This window comes from Ursus arctos, unplaced genomic scaffold, assembly GCF_023065955.2.
Source record: "Ursus arctos isolate Adak ecotype North America unplaced genomic scaffold, UrsArc2.0 scaffold_4, whole genome shotgun sequence".
In the NCBI taxonomy this organism is placed as follows: domain Eukaryota; kingdom Metazoa; phylum Chordata; class Mammalia; order Carnivora; family Ursidae; genus Ursus; species Ursus arctos.
The window spans coordinates 24,483,462-24,496,657 of record NW_026623056.1 but is presented as its reverse complement, the minus strand read 5'-3'; the positions used below and the strand labels follow the sequence as shown (position 1 = coordinate 24,496,657).

Sequence of the window (13,196 nt, the reverse complement as noted above, 5' to 3'; positions counted from 1 at the left end):
TTACACAGATTTATAATCCTGTATATTTATCTTTTTTGAAGAATGAAACCATTACATGTCTTTAGGAGACACATTCATTGTTCTAGATTCTTAATAATTAGTTTAGGAGAGTAGGCTCAAAAACTAGGACATTGAAAATGATACAAAAATGGAAGTCAAATTATATGAATTTGGTCACCCACAAGTACAAACCCAAAGATTAAAAATGAGCAGATCCCAAAACAAATCTAAGAAGATACTATCTCTAACACGTTGTTAGCCCCAGCTTTGCCATAAATATTTATGTAACTAGCTAAACCATTTCCCTCAATGAACATTAACTTCCCCATCTGAACAACGGGGGATAATACCTTACAGGCCTCATATGCCTTTACAAGGCAAACATGGACAAACGTAACACTTTCTGTAAAGTGCAAAGCTCTATACAAATGTCAGAGACAGTTGTAGAGCTCCAAGCAGGATTTGGATCCCAAAGTACCAAATGCTGCAGTTACATGGGAATATAGACTTTCTATTCCTTAATGCTCGCCTGGCTCACTGCTTTCTCTCGATTGTCAGCAATCTTGAAAAAACAAATTTGACAGAAGTGAGAATAAAAGATTACTAAGTTAAGAGAGTGGATGGTTCAAAGTGGCGGTAGCAGGCAAACATTTGAGGGTTTTTCTAGGTAAGAAAGTCAAGATCAAGGCAGAGTACGTGGAAGAATTAATCCAGTGGTTTTAAGATGGGGATGACGTGAACATCTTTGGAGAAAGGACAGACATGAGGCATAAGCACACACAGGAAGTGCCAGGGTCCTGGGTTTAACTTTCAAAGCAGAGTGATTTTCTGTGTGTTTTACTACAACATAGCCTTTGGAATACCTGACCTATTTAAAGTAACTAGAAGAAAAAGAGGAGAAATTTAGCTTACTCTGATAAATGAGAGACCAGAAATAGGAGCAATGGCAACGAAGTGAAGATTGGTAGTGTAAGAGAAGGCCGAGCTAAGATCTCATGAAAAATGTGTTCCAGAAATGTGCAGAAATTATGTCCCTAAGACCACATTAAAATTTTTGTTAGAATACAGTGTTACAGTGGTTATCTCTGGGTAGTGGCAGTTGTTTTAAAAACTTTGCTATCTGTATTTTCTAATTTTCTTTTCAAAGATTTTATTTATTTGACAGAGAGAGGGGGAGAGAGAGCAAGCAGGAAAGCACAAGCAGGGGGAGTGGCAGAGGGAGAGGGAGAAGCAAGATCCCCACTGAGCAGGGAGCCTGATGATGCTACGCGATGTGGGGTCAAAAGGCAGATGCTCAACAGACTGAGCCACCACGCGCCCAATGTTTTCTAATTTTCCACAATGCATCCATATGTACTAGTTCTGTGATAATGAGAGGGATTAAAACAAACACCTGAAATCCTGGTAGTGTACTTGGTGGAGACACGTAGTCTGTACCTATGATTCAGAGAATGAAGTGGTGCCTCAAGGAGACTACACAGGCGAGGTTGGAAAGACTTGAATTCCTTCACCCAGGAAACAGATCTAACTGAAGGGAATAAAAAACAGCAAACTCGTTTCTACGATGCATGACACTAAGGAAGAGATGAAACAGCTGTTCTAAGACAAATTAAAATGGACCATTTTCATTCGTAGTAGGTAACAATGAAGCAGGGAAAATCTATTATCTTGCACAGGTTGCGCGAACTTGAAAACTTCACCAGTTCAAGAAAGATTTCAATTCATTTACAGATGACAGATCCACAGTGGGTATTTACCGGACATCAGAAGAATTCAAAATGAACCCCAACCACCAAGGAAGACCCCATGATGAGCAATTACCATCTAGTCCCATGAAATATCTGCTGTCATCCCAATCACCAAGAAATTATTTGGGAAAATATTTGGTCACCTTTAAGATTGACTGTATCATGAATTAGCTTTGTCATTACTATGAATACAATAATTAAGAATATGAAATTTCTAAGGTAATTTTGAATTAACCTTATTTGGGAAAAGAAAGTTTAGAAACGTATAAAATAGTAAACAGAATTTCTTTTGCCTTTAACGCCCCTCTCCAACTACCCCGAGAGCCCTACTTCCCAGAGGTTACCAGTTCAGTGTGCACCAACTCATCCTCCAAGACCGTTCCTTCTAAACAAATTTACTCATATCTTGCTTCATTTTATTTTGTTAACATAGTGTTTCACTGACCAGTAGACAGTTTTAATGATTAGATTTGGTTTTCAATGACTAGATTTCACTTTTTTCCATTTTAGCAATGGAGAGAATACATAAAACAACTAAAAAACAAAACACATCAAAATTTGATCCCAACTTTAAAGACGTTACTTTATTCTAGACTCTCAGTAAGGAAGTGGTAAGCATTATTAGCTAGGGAAAAAAGTTGCATGTCTAGCTGAAAATATGCACACTGGCCTTTTTATACACAACAATATATACATAATCACAACATGTAAATAAAACCTTCAAAATGATAAAGACCTTTCTTGTCTTTATTATTACTTTTAATAAGTTAAAATGTGAGTTTAAGGCAAAAAGGATATACTTGCTAAAAAAAACACTGAATACCAGTAGCCTATAGTAAGATTACAGAGAAGTAAATTCCATTTTAATCTTGTACCAATTTATCAATATACTCAATGTTGCCTTTAGAAGATAGACTTAGGCCATGAAAAAAAAATGTGCTTTATTCTAAATGCCCCATTTTGAGTCTGGATCTTCTCACCAATAACCTGGAAAGCACACCACTCAGGCTCCTCATGTGGAATTCTGTGTGTAAATAACTACTTCTCTAACACAGAGGACTCTCCCTGAGGATTACTTTATTCTTTGTGCTGTCTCTCTCTCTCTCTCTCTCTCTCTCTCTCTCTCTCTCGCTACAACACAAAGCAGAGTCTACTTTACCTATGAAGACTGAAGGTAAAAATAATACTTCACTATCTTCCTTAGTTTCTTTGTCAATTTCACCTATGAAAAATAATATTTCACAAAGGCAAAATGTAAAATTCAACTGCTTTTACCCTAAACAGATGCCTTAATGACCTCAAACACCAGTAACACAAAACAGAAGTTATTTTATTCTGTAACAACAAGAGAAGCATTTCAATCTTTGCATTTTTAAAAGCACACTAATTTCTACTAATAACCATTCCAAAAAGTACACAAAAGGTACATGAATGTTAGAGAGTGAAAATGATTCCAATCAACTTAAAAGTGCCTAGCAAACATAAAAAATTATTAAAGTGTTTTGGTAAATTGGATGGATTGGCAATTAGGAAATCACCGGTGACCTAGAAGGAAGTGGTTTCATTAGGAATGAAAGCTGTATCACAAGATGTCAGCAAGGGAGTGGGTGGGTGGAGACAGGGGTGAACACAGCAAATGCAAGCTGTTCTAAAGAGCAATGATATGGTAGCTTTCTGGCATGACAGTGTTAGAAAGGTTCCTTAGGATAAGAGTTAGCTTCCTTCTTCCTCTTTTTTAAGCCAGGAGGGAGGAGGAGGCTAATAGTCTGTATTAAAAGGTCATGATTAAATAGTCACCGAACACATACAATATATAACATACAAGATATGAAAGAACCAATCACTTTAGCAGAACAGACCAATCAAAATAGACATGAATTTTTTTTAAAGATTTATTTATTTATTTGAGAGAGAGTGCACGTACACAAGCAGGGGGAGGGGCAGAGAGAGAAACAGACTCCCCGCTGAGCAGGGAGCCTGATGGGAGGGGGGCTGCATCCCAGGACCCTGGGATCATAACCTGAGCCAAAAGCAGGCGCTTAACTGACGGAACCATGCAGGCGCCCCCCCCCCCCCAACCTTTTTCTTTCTTAAACTGGTTATTTTAGTTGATCTACAGTTGCCTACAGTGGGAAGTCTGCCTTCTGCTCAATTAAACAACACTGGCAGTACCTCAGTAAGGTAAATAAGTAGGGAGGAGGAAAAATCCTGGTTGAGCAAGCAGTAATAGTCTGGAAGAAGGCACAGTGAGAGACATGGAAAAACAGACAAAGGGGAAAGACTGCTTAGAAATGTGCTAGACTCCAGGAGAGATGAGAATACAGTACCGAGGTCTTAGAATTATTGGCCAAAGAAATGCAGTAAGGGTAGTCAGATATAAGTCAAACTACAGGGGTTACGGTCCTTATACTTATGTTTTCTCTGCAGGGCACCTTACTCTATTCTCTGTGATTGTCCCTTAAAAATATCCTCTCTGCGCCTACATACCTAGAATTCTACAATTCAATGCCACCCGTTCCTTTTTCAAATCCTTTAAAATTCATCTTCTTTGGTTACATCAACAGACAAAATGAATATGCTACTACAGATCGAGTTCAAATAATTTACCAAATTTTCAACAGTCACACGGTTTCTAAGACTCCGCTAAAAGAAGACAGATGTCAATTTTATCTCAATTAATAAAATGACAATTTTTATTGCTATGAATAAGAAGAATTCTCTACAGTATGGACTTGGGGGCAGGAGGGTGGGTAGTGGTGATGCCCAGCAAAAATCCCCTATGGAGACTTGTTAAAATTTGCATGCCAGAGCCCTACCCCTTGAAAAAGAGTTTTATTTTTTTTATTTTTATTTTTTAAAGCAAATTATGTTGTTCTTTTTTTTTTTTTAAAAAAGATTTTATTTATTTATTTGACAGAGATAGAGACAGCCAGCGAGAGAGGGAACACAAGCAGGGGGAGTGGGAGAGGAAGAAGCAGGCTCATAGCGGAGGAGCCTGATGTGGGGCTCGATCCCGGAACGCCAGGATCACGCCCTGAGCCGAAGGCAGACGCCTAACCGCTGTGCCACCCAGGCGCCCCTGAAAAAGAGTTTTAAATATGAGTTTCCTCTTCTGTAATTTTAAGTTCTAAATTCTGAGTATAATAATCATTTTTTAGGATAATTTTCAGTCACACTACTTCATGGCCACTATTTTCATCCACAATGGCCTTCAAGGATATGGCAGGTATGGAAGGAATTTAGGAATGTGGAAATTAAATTTGAGAGTATCCTGAGCAACAAAATCATTCTGGCTGGGGGTTCCATCCAAGTAGTTTTGACTACTTTTACTCAAGTTTTACCATGGCACGAAGATATATTTTGTAACTATCCTATAAATTATAATTATGCTTTATTTATTTATTTAAAGTCAGTGGTCTTAAGATTTATTTATTTTAGAGAGAGAGAGAGAGAGAGTGGGCACACACACATGCGGGGAGGGGCAGAGGAAGAGGGAGAGAGAAGCCTCCTTGAGCCGACTCCCTGCTGAGTGCAGAGCCCAATGCAGGGCTTGATCCCAAGATCGTGAGATCATGACCTGAGCTGAATCAAGTCAGCTGCTTAACTGACTGAGCCACCCAGGCACCCTTAGAATTATGTTTTAGATCTAATTAGAAATCTTAAAAAAATTTTTAATTGAAGTATAGTTGACACACAATGTTGTATTAGTTTCAGGTGTACAACACAGTGATTGGACAAGTTTGTTGTTCTAAATGCAGGTACCATCTGTCACCATACAATGCTATTATAATACCACTGACTCTATTCCCTATGCTGTACCAATAAGGGATCTTTTTAGATTTAAGCAGCAATGGTGCATTTCTCTTCCAATTTTAGCTTTTAAAATGGCAGTACTGGTTCATTCTGTTGTCATGCCCTTTTTATCACCATAATTTCAAAAATACACTAGTATACTGACAATGAACAACGTTTTCATTCTAAAAATGATTTCTGTTAGTATCTGGTAGCTCAGAGAAAAATAAAATTTCCATCTCCGTTTTTAGAGTCAAAACTGAATCTCACACACACTAAGATACAAAGCTGGTAACTCTGCTCCTTTCTAATTATCAAGAGAAAGCACAGGATGGATTATAAGAGGAGACTGGGAAAGTGAAGAGACACAAAGACAAGCCCCACCAGCATTGTATACTCCCAAGAGAAACAAACTTTAAGTTTTAAGAAACAACTGCTGGCTGTCTGGGAGATGCCCAGGCATCAAACAATAAAGAACAGTCAACAGAGGCGAGAGGCGAGTGCGCTGCTGTGACTCCTGCTCCCTAATCCCCAGGCTCCCCTGAAAGGCCAGCTGTTGCCACCTCGCGAAGGGAGTCAGCAGAGCAAATTAACTGCAGGAGAAAAAAGCTGCGGATATTGGAAAATTCTAATTTGCTAGGCTCTGTAAGCTATACTACTCTTAACATTAAGGACATCAAACTGTATCATTAGAATAAAATAAGCCTGTGCAATGGCAGCCCAAGGAGTTTATATCACTATTTCACATTTCACCAGTAAATGAGATGGAAATATGAAGTTACTCAATTTTTACTGAAGCACATCTTCAATTCATACAAAGTACAAGAAGGAGGAAGCAATACACTGAAGCCTATTATCACACATTTCAACACTCCCAGTGCAAAAGCCCCCCTCTCAGTTTAGAGTAACAGTCTTTATGCTCAAGTAAAGATTCTCTATCTGTTACAACTGGATCTTAAGACTTTAAGCATGAACACATTACACTGAAAGCTGTGTCTGAATTTTGGGCAACTTACATACTACTTAATTAACTATGGTGGAATTTGATAGAGTATAATTTGAGACACGCTTACAAGCCATAAATTAACTTCTTCAATCTGGTCAATGGCTTGGTTTACACTTTAGTGCTCCCTTATCCAGATGTTCTAATTCTACCAAAGTTTTTATACATTTGAAAGTTTAAATATTAAATCACTATTATGTATGCTTTTCTAACCCACTCTGTAAAAGACACTGTTAACTATAAGCTTCCAAATATAAAGGACCATATTTTGTGTAATTATATTTTTCAAAAGCTTGAGTTTTGTTCTCAAATTAGTTCGGCACAGTAGTTAAAAGACATGGACTTAAATCTTGGCTTTACCACTTACTACCCCAAGTGTTTCTAGGCTTCCATTTCTTCATCTATACAATAAGAAGAATGAGAATGCATATAAGGCACACAAACTACTATCTGGCACAGGAAAAGTATCCAAATATTAATTCATATTTGCAAACAGTTTCAAGTTCTGATATAAAAATGAAAAGAAATGTATTGTAAAATAAGAAGGGAAAGACTGTAGATCTTAGATCTAAATGATTTGTAATGCCCCTTTAGTTCCTGGATATAAACGATTCTTTGATTATATACACAGACAATGAAATGTAATTCGGGCTTTACTGAACAAGAATTTAGAAAGAAACCTAAGCTCTAAATCCTAAGCAACTGATATAAAGGTTCAAAACTCACGATAACCCAAGTTAACAATTGATACAACATTCATATAACAAATAAAAGAATTCCATGCTGTTTTGCTGAAACTCAGTTTAGCAACATTACAGCAATTGCTACCAGTGCCCAAATACTCCATTTCCAGGGTGGGACAGAACAAATTCCAAAATGTCTGTGACATGTTAGCATTATCACTTGTTTTATATGATGACAATCATAAAACAGATTTTATAAATCATAGAACAATGCATTATGGAAAAACTTTGAATTGGGCTATATACGATATCAATCTTCCCCTCTTCAAAGAAAGCATTTAAAAATGTAGTTTCAATAAATACATTGAAAACATTATTATAAATTATACTGGGAATCCAAATAGATTTTATCTACCTTGACATTGTATTTAAATATCTGTAAAAAATCCTTTGAAATAAAATTTGCTACAAAGTCAAAAGAATTTCATCAAGGTCATAGTGGGCATTTTTCAACACTAAATAGTTCTAAGTGTAACTAGAATCTGCAAATAAGGAATTAAGGTGGAAAGATGAGCTATGCAGGAGGTGGGGTACCTGGCTGGCTCAGTCGGTATAGGGGACGCAACTCTTGATCTCAAGATCTTGAGTTCGAGCCCCACATTGGACGTGGAGCCTACTTCAAAAAAAAAAAAAAAAAAAATGTCCAGGAGGTAACTGAGCCTTTCAACATATTGAGATCATATTTTTAAAATTCTCATTTTCTTTAAATTATTTTCATGTGACCATGATCCATTTATATAAACAAATCCAGTTATAAAAACAAAATTAAACCATTTTTACCCTTTTTTATGTAAAAATTATTTTAGATATGGAGAAAAGTTGTAAGAACACTACAAAGAACATATTTTTCCTGAATAATTTACTGTCATTACATCCCATAAACCCCTAATATTGTATTGTGTACTAGCTACAAATACAGATCTCTTTCTAAATAATCCCAATTTTGCAATCAAAATTTAAAAATCAACAGTGATGTATCACTATTACCATGAAACATCCCATTCAAGTTTTACCAACTGTCCCATTAATGTCCCATAGAGCAACAAAATTAGGTTCAGGATCACACATTACATTTTGTTTTCATGTTCTTTAGTCTCCTTTGACCTAAAATACTTCCCTACTATTTTCTTATTTCTCATGATCTTGATACATTTGAAGACTACAGGCCAGCTATTCTATAGACTATGCCTCAATTTGGGTTTGTCTAATGTATCTTCACACTTGGCTTTAAGGTACACATCCTTTGGTAAAAATATCCAAGAGGTGATGTTGGGCATTTTATCACTGCATTCTACAAGGCAGCGCACAGTTCTAATTTGACCATAATGGTGATAATAAACTCTGACAGCTTGATTAAGGTGGTTATTGCCAGCTTCTCCATTGTAAAGTTACTCTTTTTTCCTTTTCTAATTAGTTTGTGTGAAGATACTTCGTGTGATTATAGAAACATCCCATTCCTCATCACTGATTTTGTTCATTTATATAATCCATTTTATTCATTTATATAATAATCAATTTATGGAATCCTATTTTATTCGGCGGGTTATAATTTGTACTTGTCATTATTCATTTTGATACCCCAATTGTCCTAGTTTGGCCAGGTGGAGCCTTTCAAGCTGGCTTTTGCACCTTGCTGACATGTCCCCATCATCCTTCAAATACTTCCTTACTTTGTCATCTTAGGATGCTCCAGGTTCATCATAACCTTTTCTTGTTCCAGCTATGGAATGCACCACCTCTCCAAAGAGTCCTGTTTCCTACGTATGACTTCTCTTCTTGAGACTAGAAGGGGTAGGCTCTTGTTTCATTTCTTTGACTCCTAACTCAGGACAATCAGTTGATGAACTCCAAATTAAGTGGTGAAAGGATTTAAAATCAAGCAAGTTTAATAAAAACTGGCAAAAAATATGATGCACTAAACTTTTCCAAACTCCACAATACTCTACCCCTGTACTATTTTGAAATTGTAGTAAAAGCTCTTTTGACTGTTTCCCTTTTTCTAAATTCCATCAACACACTATATTTTAACTCAACATGCTATGTATTAAAAGCTTTGATCTAAGTAATACAGTAGTTACCGTTAAAACTTTGAAAGTTTTCTGGCTAAAAGGATCCATGACCATATTCCCAGGTGTTACACTAATGATAAACAGTATGGAAAAGGTACTCGCAAGAGTCTTTTCCAACTAATACACAATGTCATGGCTCATCTCCTTTAGTGTGAATGATGAAGCAGAGTCACTGGTGAAACACTTGCTTCCAAGGACGTTATTTGGTACATTAACACACTATAATTTTATATGTACAAAAAGAGTGAATCATTTCAAGGGAGTCACAGGAGTACTTTCTCAGGAAAACAGCAGGATAACATAAGACTTGGCATGACAGTGCACAAATCTGTGTTAGCAATTCACTTTCCTGAAGTAATCAAATTGGGACTAGAAAGTAATGGGGCTATATAAGGCTCTCTTACAAAACATGAGAAAAGACACTTTATTTTTAATTACTGAAAATTATATATGCTGGTAAAATACAGTGAAGTATTTTATTGTCTGATAACCATTTCCTGAGGGATACAAAAGAAATATAGTTGTACACCTTGTGACACCGACACACCTCTTCTTGTAACAGCACTAACGTAGCATAAAACTGTGAAGCAGGGACTTGCAAGTGGTTTTTGAAGTAATTCTCCCAAAGCCCCTCCAAGCAATATAATAACTATTGGAGTCATTTTTACAAACAGGAGGCTAAGGCTCTGAGAGATACTCTAAGATAACACAGCTAGTGAATGGCAGTTCACATTCAAACACAGATCTACAAGTTAGCACAAACTTAATTATTCTGATAAAGTGACGTAAAAGAAATTAAAAGAAAAGCAACAGGGAAATGGAAATAAAAGCTAAAATGAGATACGTTTAAAAAAAAAGATTATTTAAGGGAAGAAAGGACAGAAACGAGAACAAATGACGAGCTGAGGTAACAGAGAGAGGGAGGCGACGGTGGTGGAGGCGTGCGCCGCAGAGGCGTGGGGTGTTAAACAGGAAGACCGCTGGTTTCTCTTGCATGTTTTAGGAAGTGTAGTGACCTAAGTTCAGATTAGAAATGGTTTTCAAATGTGATGAACTTCTTCCTACTTAGTATCTGCTTTCTCTTAGTTATCAGAAAACTTCTAGGACACTACAGTTAAGTATACACTGAAAGGAAAAATACTTTGTTTCATGAAATTAAATGAGGGGCAACTTGTACCAAGGTAAGCTCAAACGGAAGCACCAGCCTCAGTATTTTTATTTTTATTTACTACTACTCTTTCACGGATTTCCTTGGGTTCTCAAGGATCTAAGTAAATCTTAATATGCAATCCAAATACCTTAAAGCTAGGAACTGACCAGCATTCAGGAAAAGAACCAAATATCCCCCACAAACAAAATGACAAGGTGATCAGTAAAGCCAAGCTAGGCTGGAGGTGGGGGAGGGGTGACGGCAGGGAAAGCCTAGTGGGTCTAGTGTAGCTGGTAAAGCCCAACCTGAATGAAGAGGGTGTTCACACGGGTGCTGGTGGCTTGGCCCAGTAGTGAGAACAGTGTCCCTGTAGGAGGGCAGTCCAGTCTGGTGCACACCATTGGAGCACATGTAGGATGAAGAGGATGTCCTCCACAAAAGCACGGCCGGGCTGCAGGTGAGGAGGTGCAGGGGGAGAGGTGGGAAGGATAAAGGGGGATATGCCTGGTACACAATGCCAGAGCATGAGCTCAGTGTAAAGGGTGTCAACACAGGGCGAGTCACTGTTGTGTGGCCTGGAGTGGGGTGGTTAGAGCCTGAGCTGGGTGAAAAGGATGCTTGTGCAATGAAGGGGACAGTGACAAGTTTGGTTACATACAGGAAGACTGATCAAAGGAAGTAAATATATTAAGGAGACTTGGAGCCAGATTTCTCATTGTCAGGAAAAGGAGAAAAGTAGGATGAACTCTATTACTCAACTGAAATGGAAAGTATCAGTGCCAACTTATTATTTTCAATACAGACATATACCTATAATTAGGAATACAACGTAAATGTGTGTACACGTATCTACACATGTATACATGCACGAATGCACGCACAGACACACACACACACACACACACACACACACACACACACGCACGCACACACAAATGAATGCAAAATCTGTTCCCCAGCTCTTTCCCTGAGAGGGTCTGGGAACAGTGATAGTCCAATAACAATCAGTGTATCTAGTTCCCCACTCTTGATTTCTAAATACCATTCTCCAAAAAAAAAGAAGCTGGATCAGGGAAAATACAGTGTGAGTGTGGAACATCTTGTTACATGGAAGGACAACACTAGGACGACACATGACACTTGAATGGGGTCTGAAAATTAGATGCAGTAATGTATCAGTGCCAACATCCTGATTTTGATGGTTGCATTATGGTTGCTAGGAGAAAATCCTTGTTTCTAAGAAACGCACATTAAAGTACTTGAAAGTGATGGGGCTACAGATCAGCAACTTTATCTCAAATAGTTCTCGAAAAAAAGTTCCTTGTATGTATTTTCTATAGTCTGCGATTAAATGGATGAATGGATAATGGAAATGGAGGAGAAAAGGCAGTAAGGTGGAGGGCAGGAAGAACTACTCACTGAGGTCTTCAGCCAGCTGAACTCGTTTGCCAGTGAGCAGTTTTACCTTCTTCTCGCTATCTTCAGCAAAATCTTCCAATACCTCTTTCACATTTTTCTCTAATCGCCTAACTGTTCAAAGTAAACAAAAAACTTGAGGAGCATCATTTTTATGAATGCACGAGGATGATAAATTAGCAATATTTGGAGAGTAGGTTCCGATTTTTCTCATGATGTTAGATCTACTGAGTTCAGACTTCTCAAAGTTATAGGGAGAATCTGTACCTGTTATACAGTACTTTTATCCAACATGAATCTAACACATATTCTCAGAGAAAAGTCTATTCGCAAGTCCTAATGCTTTAAAGAAGTGAGGATTTCCCCAAAAAACTTAAGTGATGTTTAGGAGTCCTTTTCTAACAGTTTTTATGTAATGAAGGGAGACTCCTCGTATGTTTTATCGCCCATCTTTTCCAATTATGATTTATTTTTATTAATATATTAAGGGAAGATTACAGTTTACAATTTTTCTAACAAATCTATTTTTATTTTTAAATGTATTTTTAATTTATTTGAGAGACAGAAAGTGTGCCTATGGGGTGGGGAGGGGGAGAGGAAGAGAGAGAGGGAGAAAGAGAATCTCAAGCAGATTCAATTTTATGACCTTGAGATCATGACCTGAGCCGAAACCAACAGTCAGAAGCTTAACTGACTGAGCCATTCAGGTGCCCCTAATGAATCTATTTTTAAAGAAGAATTTTGATATCCTTCCCTTAAAAATGAGTTACTACTATTTTTTTGATGTTAGAATTAGAAAGTGGTCCCTCTGTGGCTTACCTTCAGTGTTTGTAAGTTGCTGTCTTAAAGTATTTGCAGTGATAGCAAGCATGCGCTGTATTCGCCAAAACAGGACGACATCATTGCATTCCAACTGAAATTTAGGTAATTAAGATTACCAGATGCAAATTTAAAAATGAAAACCATGATCATAAACACATACGATTACTGAAGTTAGTACGTATACCCCAAACTTCAATAAAAAACCTTATATTTGCCTAATACATATTTTCCTATTGTAGACACAAGCCACTGAATCTTCTCCGCGCAGGTCCATGAACATCTGCGTAATTTGGCTTCAATCTGCCCCCACCCCCTGAGGTTTGTTTTGATTCCAATGACAAAGCAAATAAATTTGGAAAGTACAGAATTTCATGACATTATATAGAAGCAGAAATTCATAGCATATACCCTTAATTTTTAGTTTCAGCTAATAACCATGTTAGCTTAAATATA

General features: G+C 37.4%; 1 protein-coding gene across 4 annotated transcripts in view; it reads right to left on the bottom strand.

The window, feature by feature from the left end:
* Positions 1-13,196, bottom strand: part of OPA1 (OPA1 mitochondrial dynamin like GTPase) — an 83,501-nt gene that overhangs the window by 11,089 nt on the left and 59,216 nt on the right. For all 4 annotated transcript variants that reach the window (XM_026496413.4, XM_026496418.4, XM_026496407.4 and 1 more), the window contains 2 exons: positions 12,741-12,834; positions 11,925-12,035 (listed from right to left, as the gene is read on the bottom strand). In XM_026496413.4, coding sequence (XP_026352198.2) covers positions 11,925-12,035; positions 12,741-12,834 — 205 coding nt within the window. The remainder of the gene's footprint in view (positions 1-11,924; positions 12,036-12,740; positions 12,835-13,196) is intronic.